Source organism: Lithobates pipiens, unplaced genomic scaffold, assembly GCF_037356315.1.
Source record: "Lithobates pipiens isolate NorthernLeopardFrog02 unplaced genomic scaffold, aLitPip1_a1.2 Scaffold_22, whole genome shotgun sequence".
NCBI classification, from domain to species: Eukaryota; Metazoa; Chordata; class Amphibia; order Anura; family Ranidae; genus Lithobates; species Lithobates pipiens.
In genome coordinates, this window is record NW_027507784.1 from 40457121 (window position 1) to 40478145 (window position 21025).

A 21025-nucleotide genomic window follows, 5' to 3' on the forward strand; every position below is an offset into this window, starting at 1 on the left:
TGGGTAATATAGTGTATATATATTTTAAAAGTAATTTTCTAGAAAAAAAAAATGCAGATAATGCAGAAGCGTATGAGAGAATTGTCAGAACTGGCCCGGTATTGAGGTGGTTAAAGAACGTTTCCCAATGGAAGTGAAGGGGGAAGGTCCTCAGCAAGGAGCTTCTTTTTGTTTTACAGCCGCCCAGCCAGTATCAGGAAGTCATTAACCCCTTGTATGCTGAACTTTCTAATTCCAGCTCTAGAAGAGAACAGCGTAGCCCTGCAGTGAAGATTTCTACAGGATCCAGTTGCCTGCATAGTGTGGGACATCCTTACATTACACGTAAGTGGGCACTATAGGATAATAGTTAAGCTTCAGATTTTAAAAAGGGGTTACAATCTGTGTAATTGTTACATTGTAAATGGTGTCTATATAACATTGCTGGACTAAGCATTACTCGTTATGTTGTTTGATTAGTACAGGGGTCTCTAAACTTTGTAAACAAAGGGCCAGTTTACTGTCCTTTAGGCTTTAGTGGAAGTTGGACGGTGGCCAGTGGAAGTACAAAATGACCCAGCATCAGTGGGAGTAAGCAATGCCCTCGTCACTGGTTTTAGTGGGAGGAATAGTGCCCCATCACTGGTTTTAGTGGGAGGAATAGTGCCCCATCGCTAGTTTTAGTGGAAGAATAGTGCCCCATCACTAGTTTTAGTGGGAGGAATAGTGCCCCATCACTGATTTTAGTGGGAGGAATAGTGCCCCATCACTAGTTTTAGTGAGAGGAATAGTGCCCCATCACTGATTTTAGTGGGACAAATGGTGCCTCTATGCTTGTATGAGTGGGAGGAATAAGGCCCCAATGGTGGTGTTAGTGGGAAGAATGGTGCCCATCATTGGTGCCAGTTGGAGGAAAAGCGTCCCAAGGGCCTGTTAAAGGCAAGCAAAGGGCCAAATCTGGCCTCAGGGCCACAGTTTGGGGATCACTGGATTAGTTCATCGGATTCAGGATTGAGGACTTATGCTGCGTACACATGACTGGACTTTTTGAGGGACTTGGTCCGACGGTCTTTCTGACGGACTTTCGACTGACTTTCTGAATGAACAGACTTGGCCACACACAATCACACCAAAGTCCGACGGATTCGAACGTGATGACGTATGACCGGACTAGAATAAGGAAGTTCATAGCAAGTAGCCAATAGCTGTCCTAGCGTCGGTTTTTGTCCGTTGGACCAGTATACAGACGAGCGGATTTCTCGGTCCGGCGGAGTTCTGGTGGGAAAATTTAAAACATGTTCCATTTCTATAGTCCGCCGGATTTTTGGCAAGCAAAGGTCCAATGGAACCCACACACGATCTAATTGTCGGACGGACTCATTCCGTCGGACCTTTGCTGTCAAAAAGTCTGGTCGTGTGTACACGCCATTAGAGACTCCACTTAAATTTCCAACACCAAGCACAGCACCCCCTAAAAAAATGTCTAGAGCCAGCCACCCCTGTTTTTACAACTAAAGTCAACTATAGGCTGTCAGAACATTTGGGGTTAAAAGAATTTATATTCATATATATATATATATATATATATATATATATATATATTTATGGTTCAGAGCCCTATGTCCGATACGTATAACGATGACAAACAGGGTTAACATAACTCACCACTTGACATAGACCTGAAGGTGTGCCCTGGTCTAACGTACGGTATACCAAAATAAGGGGGCATACCCTAGATAAGAAATGAGGATTAAATGAAATGAACATGAAATGAAGTGAAATGAGTACTCTGTGAGGAATATGATGCCTTGAGAAATGCCCTAAAAAGGGGATGGGAGGGTGGGTATTGCACACAGGAACCGACAAGGAACACAGCAGAATGAGCTGATTAAATACCCCTCCGGGCTCCTCCCAAATTCCGGCCACCGTGCTGGCTGATAAGGAACACAGCTGAACGGGCTGATCAATTACTCCTCCGGGCTCCTCCCATAAATACAGGCCACCATACTGGCCTTTCAACTTATGGTTCAGAGCCCTATGTCCGATACGTATAACGATGACAAACAGGGTTAACATAACTCACCACTTGACATAGACCTGAAGGTGTGCCCTGGTCTAACGTACGGTATACCAAAATAAGGGGGCAAAAACATACTGGTAGGGAATTGTTCTTTATCGATTGAGTTAGATCACTGAGTGAGTTAACAGATGCCTGAGCTATTACCACCTGAGGATTGTGGCTGTACTGGGTGAAGCAGGCAGACTCCTACCTGCCTAGCTATTCAATGACATGTCTGGGGACCCGCTGTTACCGATTATGTAAAAGTGGATGTCTACGTTGGAGCTTACTTGCTGCTCTTTGAAACCGCTAGGGGAAGTACGAAGTGATCTTTGTATCAGGCTAAGTAGCATCTACATAGCTCTCGGCCTGCTGGATTACCGCAGGTGAACTTTCCAGATCACAGGTATCTGTAGTAGGCCAACACCTGGCTGCTTGTAGGACCATGCTAGGGGAGAGAACAAACGAGGGGATAGTCAGGATGGTCGGAATACCCTGTTTCGGGTAAGCATTTGTCACCGACCATCGGTTGGATTTCCTGGACTTCACGAAGCATGGTTCCACCAGCGTGGGACATGAATAAAGAGGGTTTGCGGGGTCCGGCAAAGACAAGAAATGTTGCCTGCCGGCTAGGTATCGCCGAACAGTGTTATGGGATAGGCAGCTAGGTATGACAATATGACGAAAGGCCAGTAACCGCCTGATGTTGGAGGTTTCATAGGAGTGGTGTGTCCGGAATTTCTGAAGGCCCTCCAGGCTGTCTGGTAGTTTGAGCATGTTGCGAGAAAGTGAGACGTTTACGAGTCTGGTCGCTGTTTGTAGATATTGTACTAAACCGGGGTTTAGGTGAGACCGACCAAGGACAATGGCTGACACTGGATTGGCTCCAGTCAAATACGACAGCGCATCTGCTACGAGATTGCTCTAGGCCAGGAACAACGTATAGTCAACTTTAAACTGAATTATAATGACAGCTGTACCAGCCTGCCCAGGCAGGACATGACTGCTAGGGATTTAGACCTATCTTACAATAATCACTGCTGGTTGCCTGATGGTGGCCAAAAATTGCAGCGAAGCCTGTGATGGTCGCTACATCTGTCACTAGCTGGGGTGATAGGGGCGAGATAGACGGTATAGACATGATATACCGATCTACGTAGTACGGAACCTCTGATATTGAAAGATCCGTGGCATCCAGATTAAGGGTCTGACAGGGGCCCTGAATCTGGGAGGGGAGGACGAGGATGCATGACATAAAGACCAACCCTGGGGAATGACCATATTACAGAACTGAGCATACCCGAAACAGACTGAAGCTGCTTCTAGGTATACCCCTGTGTGTGGGTGAAGTGTTTGAAAAACTGACCTGATAGGGACAGCTTGTCAAGGGGGAAACTGGCGTGCGAGGATGTTCTACATGTCCCTAAAGATGGCAGTTGTGATGAGCAAGCGTCTAGCGTTGGCTACGGGCAGATGTTTCTGGATACCCGTTAGAGGGGATCTTACTGTATGGGCCATCACAGACGGCTCACCGGGGTCCTGTAAGGATAGAAATGTCGGGTGCTGGCTAGATACAGCCTGACCGTGTTACGAGAAGAAGCCAGCTGCGTGTGGCAACTCGACCTCTGGTGTAGGACGGAAGCTGAACTCAACTGCCCAACGGGAGAAATGAGCGTCAGGGATGGCGAGTGGCGTAGTCATCGGGGCTAAGTGGCCAAATGAGTACCGCTGAAAATGATGTGTGGCTGAGTGCCAACAAAATGCTTGCAACGATCACAAGTTACGCTAAGTTGCACGCCTAGCCGTGATAGCAAGTGTTGCGCTTAAATGTGTGCTCACAATGATAGCAAGGGAGTTTACGTCACTGGAGATGTGTTTGTGGTGGCTGGACTCGGTGGTGTCGCAGACATCCGGACACAGGGCTATGAGCAGTATGACCTGAAAAGGCTGAATAAGTTATGCCAAGATGCGTGCTTGCTACGAATGCAAGAAGTTATGCTAGGATGCGTAGTTAGCTAGGTTGAAAAGACAAAGTCCACCCAGCCCACGACAAAATCAACAATTTAGACGAACAACATTGCACAACCCGACACACCCAATGCTATCCCCACAGCTGATCCAGAGGAAGGCAAAAAACCCCCGCAGAGCATGCTCTAATTAGCTACAGTAGGGGAAAAAATTCCTTCCTGACCCCTCGAGCGGCGATCAGATTTCTCCCTGGATCAACCTACCTACAATATAGCACCCCGTTATACTACGTACGTTAGGAAGATATCCAGGCCTTACCCAGCAACGCACTGAGCCAGCCAGAACTGCCTGCCAGCAAGGATAGTACTAGGTTCGTGCCTGGGGCTTGCTAGCGACAACTGCAAAGTTCATGCTAGGATGTGTGCTAGCAACTATTGCAAGAAGTCTATGCTTGGATGCGTGTTTGCAACGATTGCAAGAAGTTTATGCTTGGATGTGAGTCTGCCATGATTGCAGGGAGTTATGCCTGGGTGTGCTTGTGGTGACTGCAGGATGTTTGTGATTGGATGCGTGCTAGCAACAAGCTTGTACAGAGTAGTACTTGGATGCGTGCGAAATGAATCCGATATGAACCGGATGTAGGTGTGAAATTAATCCTATGAATTTGGTTATGTGATAAATCCGACCCAAACGATCGTGGAGTAGATGACAATGAATCCGATATGAATTGTTGAGTTATACCCATAAGGCTGAAAAGACGGGTGCGGATTAATGCGTTGCTGGTTTGAGTGATTTGAGTTGGTAAGCGATGAATATGTGGAATGAAATAAATGAAATGTTTGCCATGATATAGACAAGAATTAGTATGTTCCAACTTGATGAGTTGGAACTGCGGAGCACAGAACGAAATGAGGTCAAGACACCTGGGGTATGCCTAGATGAATCAGTGCATGGAGGGTGCTGCTGGACTTGACTGACCTGTAAACACAAAGGCAAAAACCAGTTGAGGATTCCATACCTGTCGTAGACAACTGGCCAAATGGTGACTCCTAATGGGAGTGGTGAGCTTTGAAATGAAATGAAATGACATAAAAATGAAATGAGACAAACAAACACAATGAAATGTTTTTTTTTTTTTTTAAGATATATATATATTTTTTATTTTTTTCCCTTTTTTTTCCCATTATTATTATTTCTTCCCTTTTCCCCCCCTTTTTTTTTTCCTTTTTTGAAATGAAATGAAATGAAATGAGATGAACAAACATCAATGAAATGTTGCCTTTGATGAGAACCTGCCATGGCAGAAGCGCAGCTCGGTCGTGTCACAGGCGCCACTGACAGCGAGCCGGACTCTGGAGCATGTACTGAAATGAGGCAATTAGTGAAATGAGGCCAAATGAGCATGGCCCCCCGTCCAGAACCCGAATTTGTAAAACAACTGGGTTTGAACCGAGGTGCAGGAGGTGACAGTGAAATGAGTGAAATGAGTGAATCCGCCATGACAGAGGCCCGAATCGCCATGCCGTAACTTTGCGACTGAGCACGAAACGGACTATGGAGCATGTACTGAAATGAGGCCAGTCCTGGGGCACGCCGAGACGAATTAGAACATAGGTGTGACTATTCGTGTCGGAGCGTGATAGGTGAAACGAAATGATACCCATGACAAAGACAGGGATCAACGACTGCGCTCAAGAATCAACGGTGAACCCTGTCTCTGGAGCATGTACTGAAATGAGGCCAGTCCTGGGGCACGCCGAGACGAATTAGTGCACAGGTGTGACTACTCGTGTCGGAGCGTGATAGGTGAAACGAAATGATACCCATGACAAAGACAGGGATCAACGACTGCGCTCAAGAATCAACGGTGAACCCTGTCTCTGGAGCATGTACTGAAATGAGGCCAGTCCTGGGGCACGCCGAGACGAATTAGTGCACAGGTGTGACTATTCGTGTCGGAGCGTGATAGGTGAAACGAAATGATACCCATGACAAAGACAGGGATCAACGACTGCGCTCAAGAATCAACGGTGAACCCTGTCTCTGGAGCATGTACTGAAATGAGGCCAGTCCTGGGGCACGCCGAGACGAATTAGTGCACAGGTGTGACTATTCGTGTCGGAGCGTGATAGGTGAAACAAAATGATATGCCATGACAAAGACAAGAATCGAAAACCGTGGCTGAACCTGCGAATGATTCTGTCCCTGGAGCATGTATTGAAATGAGGCCGACAACTGGGGCACACCGGAGCGAATCGGTGCATCGGAGATGCGACTAGATTCGAATCGGAGCGCGACTCGTGACTGAAATGAAATGAAATGATTGAAATGATCGAAAATGATTGAAATGATAGAAATGATCGAAATGATTGAAATGATTGAAACTCTCCGGTTAGTTTAGAATTTAGGACGTCTGTATGGGAATTTTCGAAATGATCCGAACGATTCGGACGTAGGGACCCGTGATTTGGTCGGTATGCGGAAGGTTTGAAAAATGAAACGCTTGATGTGGTGTCATGAATGAGTGACCACGACTTCTTTCGAGAAGAATGAAATGAAATGCAATGATTAAAATGAGCCGGTTAATTAAAATTTAGAACCTCTGATTGGGAATTTCGAAATGAACCGAACGATTCGGACGTTTCAGTAGAGACCAGTGATTTGGTCGGTATATCGGGTTTGTGAAATGAAATGCTCGATATGGTGTCACGAACGGATGACCACGACTTCTTTCGAGAAGCGAGGAGCACAAATGTTTAGAGGTAACGAACGCGTGAACGATATCGGAAAAATACGAAGGTGATATTTCAGTGAGTGGTTCGTGAGAACAACAGATCACAGTTTAGTGACATGAATAACATGAAATGAGAAATGGGAGCCGAAGCCCTACCCGTGACCGCCGAACCAGATGCGTTGCACGATACCGACAAGTTTTCGAGTGTCACGCCTCAGACAATACACGAACGCTCACGACGGCAAAACCGACTGTAACACGAGGATGAAGACAGGACTTCAATGAAGACGGAACTCACGAACACTGCACTCATTCTATCGAACGGTCTCGAATAGTCGGCCCTAGATCTGTGGCGTAGCTAGTATTGCACACAGGAACCGACAAGGAACACAGCAGAAGGAGCTGATTAAATACCCCTCCGGGCTCCTCCCAAATTCCGGCCACCGTGCTGGCTGATAAGGAACACAGCTGAACGGGCTGATCAATTACTCCTCCGGGCTCCTCCCATAAATACAGGCCACCATACTGGCCTTTCAACATATATATATATATATATAAAGTCACATATTGTATAATTTTTCATATGTTTCTATTATGTATATTTTCATGGATGCTTTGAGCAGAACCAAAGCCATCTTGTTAAGGAGTTGTTCTTTTTAGAGGTTAATTTTAGTTCATTGTCTTTAAAGTGGTTGTAAACCCTTACAACACACTTTGACCTACAGGTAAGCCTAGATTAAGGCTTACCTGTAGGTCCAAGAAATATCTCCTAAACCTATACGGTTTAGGAGATATTTGCCCCGAAGACAGGCACCGCTGTCTATGGCGCATGCGCCGCAGACAGCGGCGCGCAGGCGCACTGAGCGGCTCCCGTGCGCATGCGCGGAAGAGACGTCATCGCGGCTTCGCTGAATGACAGCGGCGGAGCTGCGAGACCCACCGAGAAGATGGATGCGCCGGACTACAGGGGACAGCGGTGACCTAGCTGGCTCCTGTGTCAGGTAAGTGACATATAATGGACTACTATACGATGCATAGTAGTCCATTATGTTTTACCTTTGCAGGGAATGAAAGAGGAAGTAAACCCATTTAAGGTGATTTCTGATACAAAACTGCCCCCTAGAGGGGAAAATAGAATCCAAGATGGCACACATTGTGCCATGCATGTTGTCATGGTGATGTGGAAACATTATGGTCATATGACATCATGAAATTATAATAAATGAAATACACACCCACTTTTAGGGTGGGATAAAAGTAGCTACAGACCACAGATCTGGAGGCTGATGGGAGAGAGAGGTCTGATGGGAAGAAAGAGAGGCTGATGGGAGAGAGATCGGGAGATGGCTGGACGGTTCCATCTCTATAGAGCCTGAAGGAAAGTTCTCCAGGGAGCTTGCTGTAGCTCCCTGAAAGACCGAGAGATGTGGGGAGATAATGCTTCTGATGCTTCTCAAAATGACAGACTTCTTGTACACACGGTCGGACATTCCGACAACAAAATCCATCGTATTTTGTCCGACGTATTTTGTCCGAAGCTTGTGTTGCATACACACGGTCGGACAAAGTTGTCGGAAAATCTGATCGCACGTAACGTGATGACGTTTTTTAGTTATGACAGGACTACGTTCAGGCTAGTAGCCAATAGCTTTGGTCTAGGAATTTGATCTGAGCATGCGTGGCACTTTAACCGATCGGAAATTCTCTACACACAATCTGACAAAGTCCGATTGGATCATGTTGTCGGAAAGTTTTATAGCCCAGCTCTAAAACTTTGTCCGACGGATATTCCGACGGAAAAAGTCAGATGGAGCCCACACACTGTTGGATTATCCGATAACACGGTCCGATTGGACATTGTCCGTCGGAATGTCCGACCATGTGTACAAGGGCTTCGAATTTTGGTAAAGTATTGGTCTTTCCATATTATACCTTTTTTAGGTAATTGAGTTGTTTTGACATATACAAAACAGAACCATTTAATATTGTGGCCTAGCATTTGGAGTTGTGTTAAGTCTACCTGCAACATGATATAATTATACTCCAATTAATAGACATGCACATTTGTTGTCTGTCTCTACAACGCTAAGACCAAAGTCTGCATAATGGTTTTGTCACGATATGTGTTTAAAAATAGATTCATTCTAAATTTAACAGAAGCCTTGATCAAATTATCAAGCGGTGCACAATATAAGGCTCCGTTCACACAGGGGCGACTTGTCCAGGTGACTTAGCCGCCTGACAAGTCGCGCTTCGTTCTGTACTATGGAACCGTTCTAATAGGAGCGACTCAAGTCGCTCCGACTTAGAAAAAAGGTTCCTGTACTACTTTTGGGCGGACTTCAGGCGACTTGCATTGACTTCTATACAGAAGTCGTTTTGCAAGTCGCCGCTGAAGTCGTTTGCAGGTCGCGTCTGTGAGTCGCGCTGCAAGTCGTGCCGCCCCTGTGTGAACCGAGCCTAACAATTTTGTTTGTGCATTTAAGAGCATAAGAAAGTTTGTTTGAGAGAGATCACATCACATGGTTTAAGATAACAGACTGTTTACATAGGCCCGTGCAGTCACGGAAGTTATTCACAAGAAGTTCCAAGTCTCAAAATGTACAAGTATTATCTGTTTCATCATTTATCTGATATGTAGAAGTATACATTGGTATATCCATTTATTTGTTTTAATCACAAAATATACCTGATATTATTTTGCACTGTATTTTAGAAATATATATTTTTAAGCAACATCATTTGTATCACTCGTCTTCAAAATAGCACGGATAAACAAACTTGAATTTCTTGTTGGTATTGTTAGAAAATTGTAAATCTCCCAAATCAAAGATTTGCATATTTTCATAATTACAATACTATTTGAATATTTCAGTATAAACATTCTGACAAGGCAGTTCGGAACTCGGCTGGTTCTGCAGGGACCGGCCGAGATTCGAAACCATGTGTGGGCAGGCTGATTGTACCCAAGTTGTTTGATCGATCAACCAGTATGTCAAAATTTTCAGGTGATTATTGCCAGTGGCTATAGACCTGCTAGAAATAAGCACTGTGTGTTCTCTTGGCAGGGACGGCTTCCCTCCCCTCCCTGTGCCCCAACCCACCACAATAGCTCTGCGGGTGGTAATCAAGTGATTTTCTTTCCTGTAACCTGTGGGCTGCCGGAAAGAAAATCACACCATCTATGGCCAGCTTTAGTCTGCATTCACACCTAATGCCGCGTACACACAATCGGAATTCTCGTCGGAAAAAGCTCTGACGGTTTTCCCAATGGAATTCGACTCAAGCTGTCTTGCCTACACACGGTCACATCAAATTCCGATCATTTATAACGCGGTGACGTACAACACGTACGACGTGACTAGAAAAAGGAAGTTCAATAGCCAGTAGCCAATAGCTTCTGTCTCGTAGTTGAATCTGAGGATGCGTGATTTTTGGCGTGTTGGAACTGCATACACATGATCGGAATTACCGATAGAAAGGTTTTCCGTCAATAAAATTGAGAACATGTTATCAATTTTTGGCTGGCGGAAATTCAGACAGCTAAATTCCGATGGAGCATACACACGGTCGCATTTTCCGATGAAAAGCTCTCATCTGTCTTTTTCTGGCCGGAATTCCGATCGTGTGTACGCGCCATCGGTATTTTGTGAATGTGTGCAAAACACATATTGCGCTTTTGGTGCCATTTATTGTTAATGGCACCAAAATGTAGATCATGCTAAAATGCATGGTTAGAAATCATGCAGAGCTCAATGCCCCCCACAAAAAGGTAGATGAGCTACCGTCGCCTGTTTGTCACATGTAGGACAGCCCTTTGAAATGAATGAGCTTCCCTATGTATGTAGTGCAAAAACACGCACACAAAAAACACAAGAGGAAAACGAGCATTCACAAAACACTCGGCTCACTCCTAGAGTTTCGTAAACAAGAGTTTTTGTGAGTGTTTTTTGGTTATAAGCATTTTCACACATTTTTTGCTCTACACGTGTCAGACAGCACATTCATTTCCATAGGACAGGTTCACACCTAGTGTTTCATGAACACACTTTTTTAGCACACGTTCTTTTCACGCAGTTTTGCACTGCATACATACGGCAGCCCATTTATTTTAATGGGCTGCCCTAATGCAATGTGTGGACCTAGCCTTGAGCTATGTTAACATATTGGGGGTTGATTTACTAAAACTGGAGAGTGAAAAATCTGGTGCAACTGTGCATGGAAGCCAATCCGCTTCCGGGGTTTTTTTTTTTTTTGTCAAAGCTTAATTGAACAAACTGAAGTTAGAAGCTGACTGGCTACCATGCACAGCTGCATCAGATTATGCGCACTTCAGTTATTGTAAATCAAGCCCTATTGTTTTCTGTGAACACACATTTTGTGCACGTTTTTGCACTACATGCATAGGGCAGCCCATTAATTTCAGTGGTGAATTAATGAATGAAAATATTTGTAAAGTGCACAACGCGAACTGAATCGCCTCAAGGCGCTGTGAAGAGCTTAGTTGACATCAGCTAGAAGAGGAAGGTCTTGAGTTTTTTCCTAAAGGCCTGGTGGTTTTCTTCCAGGCGGATGTTGGTTGGTAGAGCATTCCATAGCCGAGGTCCGTGGACAACGAATCTCCAATCCCCCTTCGATTTATACCGTGCTTTGGGAACGAGGAGGAGATTTTTGTTAGATGATCGTAGACAGCGGTGTGTAATGATTTATTTTCTCAATTAGGTATTGAGGAGCGTCTCTATGCACGCATTTGGGGGTGAGGCAGAGGGTCTTGAATGTGATCCGATTCTTTACGGTTAGCCAATGTAGGCTCCTCAGGGAGGGGAGATTGATTTTTTCCTGTTATCAGCCTTGCCGCTGTGTTTTGGATAAGTGGTAATCGCGCAAGTTGATATTGGGGTAATCCTATATATAGTGAGTTTGCGTAGTCCAGTCGTGAATTAATGACTGTTCCAACTACCACTGCTTTGTCCTTCTGTGGGATGAATGGGATTAGTCTGCGTAGCTAGCGTAGCAGATGGTGAGCACCACTAACTACTGCTCCTATTTGTGCATCCATTGACATTTGTGAGTCCAAAATTACCCCGAGACTCTTCACCTTGGTCTTTGGGGAGATGGTTTGCCCAAAGATGGCGAGTGGTGTCCAGGAGGACTTGGTTACGGAGTTATGGTTTGAGTGTAAGATGAGAAGCTATGTTTTTGATTCGTTGAGTTTGAGCGAGTTGGTGGTCTTCCAGTCTTCTATTAAATTGAGGCAATTTTCTAGTTGTTGGTAATGGTCTCTTTGTCCGGTGATATGGAAGTAAAGTTGTGTGTCGTCAGCGTACGAGTGGAAGCAGAGGTTTGAAACTCTGATGATTTGGAGGAGTGGGCGGATGTATATGTTGAAGAGGACTGGCGACAAAGGCGATCCTTGAGGGACTCCGCAAGCGACTGCCCGGGATTCAGAGGTGAATTCTCCAAGTTTTACTGTCTGTAAACGAGTGACAAACGCTTATGTACCTTTGTGGCATTGAGCTTCATGTGTTTTTTTTTTTTAATCACAGGTTTGGGCACATTTGTTGTATGGTTTGACCAGTGCAAAAATGTGTGTCTAGGTCCCACATTTGGATTGCCTTTAACCACTTGACCTCCGGAAGACCAGGCCATTTTTGTGGGTTATTTTAACTGACAGTTTTTTGTTCCTTTACCCTTGATCTGTTCTTATACAATGCTGAAATAAAATAAAGATTATAAAAAAAAATCAAAAAAATCATACATAATTAGGGAGGTTAACAAGGGGGTGAATAAGTATGGGGTACATTGTACTCCTACTCATGCACCAAAAAAAGTGTCAGAAAGAAATAAAAAACAGTTTTTCATAATTCCTTTATTAAAAATGAAAATACAGTGTCCCGCGATGTCCATTCATCACCAATCAACATGCTTGCCGCAGCGCCGGACCTAGAAAACAAAAGCTCTGCCCGCGATGAAGGCTCCACGATGATTGTCTGTTCTGCCATATAACAGTTCCTAAATAGGTAAGGGGTGGAGCTACCTGGCGACGTCACATGATGGCACCGCCCCCTTGTGACATCACCAACCAGTGCTTTCCTCTTTTTCACGTGCTCACACAGCTTTGAATGCAGCCTTACTGATCATGCTATCATACTGTAAGCTGTAAATCAAGGGTGCCCAACCAGTGGCCCGCGGAGCCCTCTGATGTGGCCCGCGACCTCCTTCTGTGGGATGGCAGATTGGCAAGCCCAGCTCATGGGTTGCAGACCCGCCATCCCAGAGCATCTGTGCTGTTAATGAAACCGGCAAAGCAAGCAGCTGTGAAGCAGAGCTGTATAAGTTGATGCTTCCTGTATAGCGCCATGTCTTGCCACAGGCGGAGTGATACCAAATGCACTCTGCCGGGGACAGCAACAGCAGGCGATACCTGAATGGAAAACTGTTATTAAAGGTCAGTTTATTACTAACATTGCAGTGTATATATGGGCATATATGCGCAGTGGTTACTGGGCTGCTTTCAAACTGATCCGCACTGAGGCATAGACTTCTGTTATTACCTGCGGGTTCGGTGAGCTTTCAGAAAGTGCACCACACAAGCAGGATATAATAGAAGTCTATAGCAAAGTGTAGCTAACCCACAGGAAAGACACAGGTGCACTGCGCTGCATTCGTTTGAAAGGCCCCTTTCACACAATTGTTCCAAATCAATCAAACCCTCCATTTACCTCTATGAAAGGGGATCAATCCCCTTCTGTCAGGGCAGATCTGATCGGAGGACCCATAGAGTAGAGTGGACTGTGTCCGTGCCCACTCTGCACGGACCTGTCATCCGCCTGCTCTGCTCATTGTGGCCCGCGACCGGTTACCAAATCGCTTAAGTGGCCCTCGCTCTTCAAAAGTTTGGACACCCCTGCTGTAAATCATTTTTCAGGTGTGTCTCTGAGACTCCAATATGATTTCTGTGTTAAGAAGGTTGAGAAAGGCTGCTCTAGAGGCTCATTTATAAAGACAGCTGAAAAGGCACTTTCAACTCTTTACATATATGGTGATTTAAATTTTTTTTTTCTTAGGATGGATCCAGAAGTCATAGAGAAAATTGTCCAAGAAATGGTCGCCTCCACACCAGATATGGGCAACATCGAAGGTGTCCCAATGCTCCAGGACATTTGCAATGAATGGGACGCAATACACAGTTTTCAGGCTCGTGATGGTGACGTGGTGGTGGCCTCTTACCCCAAATCAGGTGAGAGAATATCTAATTTCAGCAAAATAAAGGATTCAGAGGTCTGGAAGATTACAAGTCAATACAAGGGCAATTCTTTAAAGCTGGGCCCCAGTCACAAAACCTTTAATCAAAATGTATTCCTCAATAGCCACAAAAAATATGAATCCCCTTTGTGTGCCCCCAATGCCTTTGCAAACCCAGAGATTACTTTGTAAAAGTAGTAGTGACATCATAACCTGTGCAGGCTCCACTAAGTACAGAAAACTACAGGAGGGGGGGCGGAGACAAGACCAGTCCCCCTGCACAAGGAGAGAGAGCAGCAGTGAGCGGTCTTTATTGCAGGAAGCTCCTGCACAGAGGCAAGGTGTCACACTGGATTACTGCACATATCTGGAAGAAATAAACAAAGCAGACTAAGATTCAGGAAGAATACACTAGACAAATGGATTTAGACAATATTTGCTTATCCCGGTGTTCAAATTTAAGGATAAGGAACTTTTTCTGACCCTTTTTGACCCCCAACTAAGCTGATCTACTTTTCCTTCCCCCTCCTCAGCAGCAAACTTGCCAATTTCTTGTTCCCAATCCAGCCACAATGTTTATCTTGAAAAGGCCGATCCTCTTTTTCCCATAAAGCTGCATAGACTGTATAACAAACTGTTTTGTGTTTTTCGATGGTGGGAAGAATGAGAATGGCCAGAGGCAAACATTGTGGCGAGATGGGAATGGGAAGTATGCAGCTAAGGAGCTGCTGCTGGAGCTCATAAAATTCATATCTATGCACTTTACTATAAAATTAACATATGACTTCTGAAAAGAAGACGATGAGTAGCTTAGAGTTAGGGCCAAAGAAGATCATAAAACAGCAATCATAGCCTTGCCAAGCAGTGACACTGATTGATCTTCTAATGGATGAATGCCTGAGTGATGTTGGCACATTGGCCAGTATGACCCCTGGTGGTATTTTCTGCCCACGCTTGTTCAGTGGTGTTGCATTCTTTCTGGAGGTAAAAACAATGGGGCACTATTCCTCCCACTGACACCAATGATAGGGCACTATTCCTCCCACTGACACCAACAAATGGGGCATTATTCCTTCCACTGATACCAAAGATGGAGCACTATTCCTCACAATGACACCAAAGATTGGGCACTATTTCTCCCATTACCACCAACGATGGAGCACTATTTCTCCCAATAACACCACCGATGGAATACAGTTCCTTCCACTGACACCAACAATGGGGCATAATTCCTCCATATGGCACCAATGATGGGGCACTATTTCTCCTATTGATACCAACGGTGGGGCACTATTCCTCCACTGACACCAATCACGGGGCACTTTTTCCCCTATTAATACCAATGATGGGACACAGTTCTTTCCACTGATACCAATGTTGGGGCACTATTTCTCTCATTAACACCCACAATGAGGCACTATTCCTTATAGCAACACCAACAATAGAGCACTGACATCAACGATGCCGCAATATTTCTCCTACTGACACAAAGAATGGGGCACTATTCTTCCCACTGACACCAACAATTGGTCCCAGCACCCAGTTTTGGAGCTTCCTCCATTCTGAACATAGATATCAGATATTATAGCTGCCTATTGCAATCAAGAACTAGGCAGGACTCGTTTGGCTGCAAAACTGGAACTCTTTATTGAACAAGAATACAGGCTTTTTATACACTACACACTCAGGTGAGACTGATCACATTATCATATGCAAATGCAACTGTATACAGCAATATAATTAATACTATAAACAATAAGTCAATTAAACAACTAACCACCCGGACAAATCGGGGATCTCATTCCTGGTCAGGCTTGCCGGCATCGAGCTCTCAAAGTACAATACAAATTATTACATGTATAAACATAAACCCCACGTCCTGATGAAGCATACGTAGAGGTATGCAAAATGCATTGAAGTAAGAAGCGCAACAGGACACAAAACCTCACTCTGCAGTGCATCTGATAAACACTGCCTGACATACGGTCTGGACAGATCACAACAGCTATACAGTGTTATGAAGCGGGAATGCCTACACTTTACAGCGTTCACCATGGGGCAGTTGGGAAACAGTGAGTTCTCTGTGGAGATAGAGCCTGGAGCTATGATACCGCCAGCAGGGGAATGATGGAAGGATCAGCTGCATTGCAGAGTGGTGAGAGGCTCTGGCAGCTGCTATTAGCTCCTTCCCCATTCATCCTTAACCCGGGGCAGATCTTACAATCCATGCTGCAATTCAGCCCAACCTGCTGTTAACTATATGACAGTGTTACTTTTCTTTACAGATGGAAATGGTCTATACTTGAAGCTGTTTATGTGGTTGTTTCATCTGAAATCAGCCAGTCCCATTTGGCCATCTACTAGGTTCACATTAGTATTGAGTCCAGTAGATGAGTTGCTATCCACAGTCTGTTTAACGGATTAGCCAATGGCATGACTACACATGCTCGCTATATGCAGCAATCCACAAACTGACTTTTAGAACCATCTACCTGTGATCTGGGGAGTACACTAACCAATATTGCCTTGGTTTGGCTAAATATACATCTTTGAACACTATTTCCAATATGTGACTGTACACTTACCTACCCAGGTTGGAGGGCTCATTTGAGCTCCTCTTGGAGACACCAATTAGCGTTTTAGGTCCAATATCAGACTGCAGCTGACAAATCTTTATACTATGTCCATTCTTCCCATTATGTGTATATTCTAGCTGAGAGCCATGGTCCATGGAATTGCCGGAGGTAACGGAGGTGTCAGTGTTGTACAGCCCTGCAAGGGACAAGTAGTGCACCAGAATTCAACGACCCCCTACCTATACCTCTTGGGCTTTGAAACACTAGGATGTATATACAGGTCAAATGTAATACATATACATAAATGAGTGAGGTCCTGGTGTGTTGTGAATTAATGATAATTGTCTTTTTTAACCATTTTTAATTGGTGCCTGAAAGGGTGGGCCATTGTTGCCTTCCAATTTTTGATACATTTTTGATAAATTTGTATAATCAAGTCTATACTATCACATGATATACCATTGTTGGTTCTCCATTTACAGCTCTTTGTTTTTTTCCCCTTGATCGTGACATCCCCACAGTAGTTTGCTAGCAGATAATAGGTGTGTTAATTAGCACAATTAGCAATGGGTGAAAGACCCTTAGGAGGCACACTAGACCTACTTACAATAAACACATTATAGCAGGGGACCCCAGTGGTTTGAGCGTATTACATTAACATATACAGTCATTGCTAATTTGAGGCATAGAGGCCCCAAATATGGATATGGAGTCTCCTGTTCCCAGAGTCTGTGTGTTTTGGGGAGACATGAACTTGAATCAGAAACAAGACCACTCCACGGATCCCCCCCAGGCATACACCTTCCAAAGAGTAGTTTTCTCTTAAATGCCAGGGCCCATAGTCAGTGCGTAAGCGGCTTGCTCCCAGTCCTCTCCAAAAGCCCCTGTCCCGGATAGGTCTGTCACATGGGGCACTATTCCTCCCACTGACACAAACAATGGGGTATTATTCCTTCCACTGACACCAACTAAGGGGCACTATTCCTCCCACCGATACCAATGATGGGGCACTATTCCTGCTAACCACAGGTGTTATGTAATTTATTTACTCCCACTGAGACCACCAAGCTTGAGGCATTTTTCACTCCCACTGGCCACAGTCTGGTCCTCCTAAATTCTGAAAGACAATAAACTGGCCCTTTGTTTAGAAAGCCTGGAGACCCCTGACCTATACCAACTAAAGTTCTGTTCATATTCAATAGAGTGCCATACAGATCTGGCATTGATTTCTAATTTTTTCTATGGAGAGAAAATAGGGCCTCACTACTCCACATCTTCCACAGTTTGGAAAGAATATCATTCCGATTCTCAATGCTCCGATGATGAGCCTGAAGACGGGCAAATGTCTAACCATTGTTTTCAGTCAAACGCATAATTGTCTATGGCCAGTAAGGACAAAATATTTGCTGAAAAAAATCGTCTCATAGCAGAAATGTAAAAAACTGTTCCGGTCTGTAAAGGATGTACAGCAGGGGTCTCAAACTGGTGGCCCTCCAGCTATTGCGAAACTACCCATGAGGCATTTCAAGGCTGACAGTTACAAGCATGACTCTCACAGGCAGAGGCATGATGGGACTTGTAGTTTCGCAACAGCTGGAGGGCCACCAGTTTGAGACCCCTGGTGTACACAGTGATGAGAGCTGACCTCTAGGACAGATGGGCAAAACGTTCAGTTTTCATGAGGCCTATTACATTCTTATGTATTGTGTCTTCTTTTCTTTTTTTTTTCTTCGTTTCTTTTTTTTTTTTTCTTTCAGTGAAAAATAAAAACACCAGGAAGTGTAATTTTAAATATAGCACTAACCCCCGAAGGAGCTGCTGGTTAGATTTGGGCTTACCGTTACCTTCTTCTCCCCTCACTTCACGTCTAGGGGTGTCCCGTGGTAATGGCCCAGTAACTTGAGAGACTGACAACAGATCCACTTGAATGGATTTTATTTGCAAAATTTAGACAATGTCTACACAACACAATGTCTACACAATGTCTAGACAACAGTCTCTTAAATTGGGATCAGAGGGTTGGAAAGGAAGTTCAGGTACTCTTAGTGTCAAAGTCAAATATTGAAGAACTTGCTTACTTTGCATCCAGAGAATAGCCATTCGCAACTGGATGTTCACTCAAATTGGACAGTCCCTCTCACAAGGTCTAGCAGCCAACAAGGTGCTTAACTCAGGAACAAGTCTCTGCCACAGACGTTGTTGTAGAACATACAAGATACGTCTCTGCCACAGACGTTGTTGTAGAACACGTAGGAAAACTAAACTTGAAGAACACTCGTGGGATACCTGGATCTTTCAGCCAGTTTGGTGATATCCACGAGACCGGATTCTCTTGGGTACTTCAGCCCTTCCAGGCTCTTACTAAGAAACCAACCCATACGTGGTCTTCTTCTGAAGAGTCCTCCCCTGGAATGCTTGAAGTCACTGGGTCTCTCCCAAACTGGAGACGGCACCCAATCACCTCAGAATCCTCCTTTAGTTTCCTTGCCTCGGGCTAGCCAGCCCTGAGACATCAAGATTGGGTGGATCCGCACCCCAGGCCATAGCCTTCCTGGGGGCTGGTCAGGAGGACCAGGACTATGAAGTCAGTACATCCTTCTGGAACGGAACACCGAACCACGTGACGTCCGCATCTTAAATACCCTCTCCCAGAAAGCACAGCAAGAGCGCCGCTCCCACTGGGCGGACTCAGAGAGAGAGTAACTTAAACACCCAACCAGACCATAGTTCCATGCCTGCCAGAAGAGACAGTGCCCCCTATGGTCAGGCGGAACATCTCATAGTCCAGTCAGACTGATGCTGAAGTCCAAATTTAGACAATTGTACCCAAACCAAACTGCAGTTTAGGTATAACCTTAACTTCAAAAAACATAAATGTAAATGTTTTTGCCTTTTTTTTGCGTGGAAAAAAATATTAAGCAACACATTACACCCACAAAAAAGAAAGAAAATAAACCACTACTTTGCAAAACAGCATGCTTAAATATGAATTTTTCCCAAGTAAATTTATAGAAAATATGGTGAAATGAGAGGATAATTCCTTGCGGCAAATTCTCTTTCCACCAAATAGCATAGCTTACCATGCTTTAGAACCATTCCCAGGGATGTTTTCTGTTAGGAGAGAAAGCCATCAAAACCCATTGAAAAAACATCTGCAAATGAAAATGTACTGGGAACAACACAATTAAATAATATTGTTTTATTCTGAAGAGCTTCAGTGGTCAAAATCAGTGACAACAATTTTTAGAGGTGGATGGCTTTAATTGGCTAGTGTGTGTGTGTGTGTGTGTGTGTGTGTGTGTGTGTGTGTGTGTGTGTGTGCGTGTGTCAGCACTGAGCTGATCGAAGTGGGATTTTCATACTTTTGAATTAAACTCAGAATGAGTCCTCCTTCAAATGGGCTGATGAACAGTGAATGAGCAGCGTAGGCAAAACCTTGTTGTGGTCTTTGGATGCAGCCTCTGAAGATCCTCGAAAAGAGGACACACAGTAGGTGTAAAGCTTGGGGTGAGTGATGAGGACCAGTAAGTAGAAAAGTTCATGACACTTTCAGATTTTTTGTCCAAATCTTTACTGACATAGAGCAGCCATTCTCAACCAGGGTTCTTCAAGGAGTTGTGAGGGGTGCCTTGAGCTTTAATGAATTGACCCCCCATTTGATGGTGCCTGCATAGTCGTGGGGCCAATGCCACTTGGCAAAACCAGCTGCATGAAATATAAATAAATATAGTCTTCTTTCCCCTGTCCACAAATGTAAGGGGCATTTTTCCCTCTGACCTCCAATTCACTTATGCAAGGGTTTCTCAAGACCTGAAAATTATTTAAAGGGTTCCTCTGAGTTAAAAAGTTTGAGAAAGACTGATGAAAAATATGGAGATACGCCAAAGCATTTCCTATCTTGGTCCAGTACAGTGGTCTCCAAACTGTGGCTCTTGGCATGAATGTGGGCCTTGGGACACTGTTGCTCAGAGTGAGATGAGGCACTATTCCTCCCACAGACACCAATGATGCGGCTCATTCCTTCCACTAGCACCAGTGATGGAGCCCTATTCAGCCACTGGCACAAATGATGGAGCACTATTCCTTCCACGGACATCAATGATGGGGCATTATTTCTCCTACTGACACATCAATGGGACACTAGCCCCTCCACTGACACCAAAAATGGGGTACTGATCCTCCCTCTAACACCACCGATGGGGCACTATTCCTCCCACTGAAACTAGTGATGGGGCACTATTCCTCCTCCTACTGACCACAGGCACCATATCATTTTTTTACTCCCACTGACCACAGAGCCTGAGACATTGTCTACTCCCACTGGGGCATTTTTTACTCCAAATGGCCACAGAACAACCTTCCTAAAATCTGAACTGGCCTTTTGTTTTTTGTTTACAAAATTTTGAGACTCCTGGTCTAGTATCAAGGTAAGAAACGCATTGGCATATCTTGATACGCCCCCCA

The 21025-nt window shown here is 44.7% G+C and overlaps 1 protein-coding gene across 2 annotated transcripts in view; it reads left to right on the top strand.

The window, feature by feature from the left end:
• The window catches only part of LOC143923640 (sulfotransferase 1C1-like), a 61104-nt gene that overhangs the window by 10958 nt on the left and 29121 nt on the right, over positions 1-21025 (top strand). Inside the window, exons 2-3 of one of the 2 annotated variants that reach the window (XM_077447448.1) lie at positions 239-324; positions 13808-13980. In XM_077447448.1, coding sequence (XP_077303574.1) covers positions 13809-13980 — 172 coding nt within the window. In that variant the 5' untranslated portion in view covers positions 239-324; position 13808. The remainder of the gene's footprint in view (positions 1-238; positions 325-13807; positions 13981-21025) is intronic. The other variant, XM_077447449.1, reaches the window with a different exon arrangement.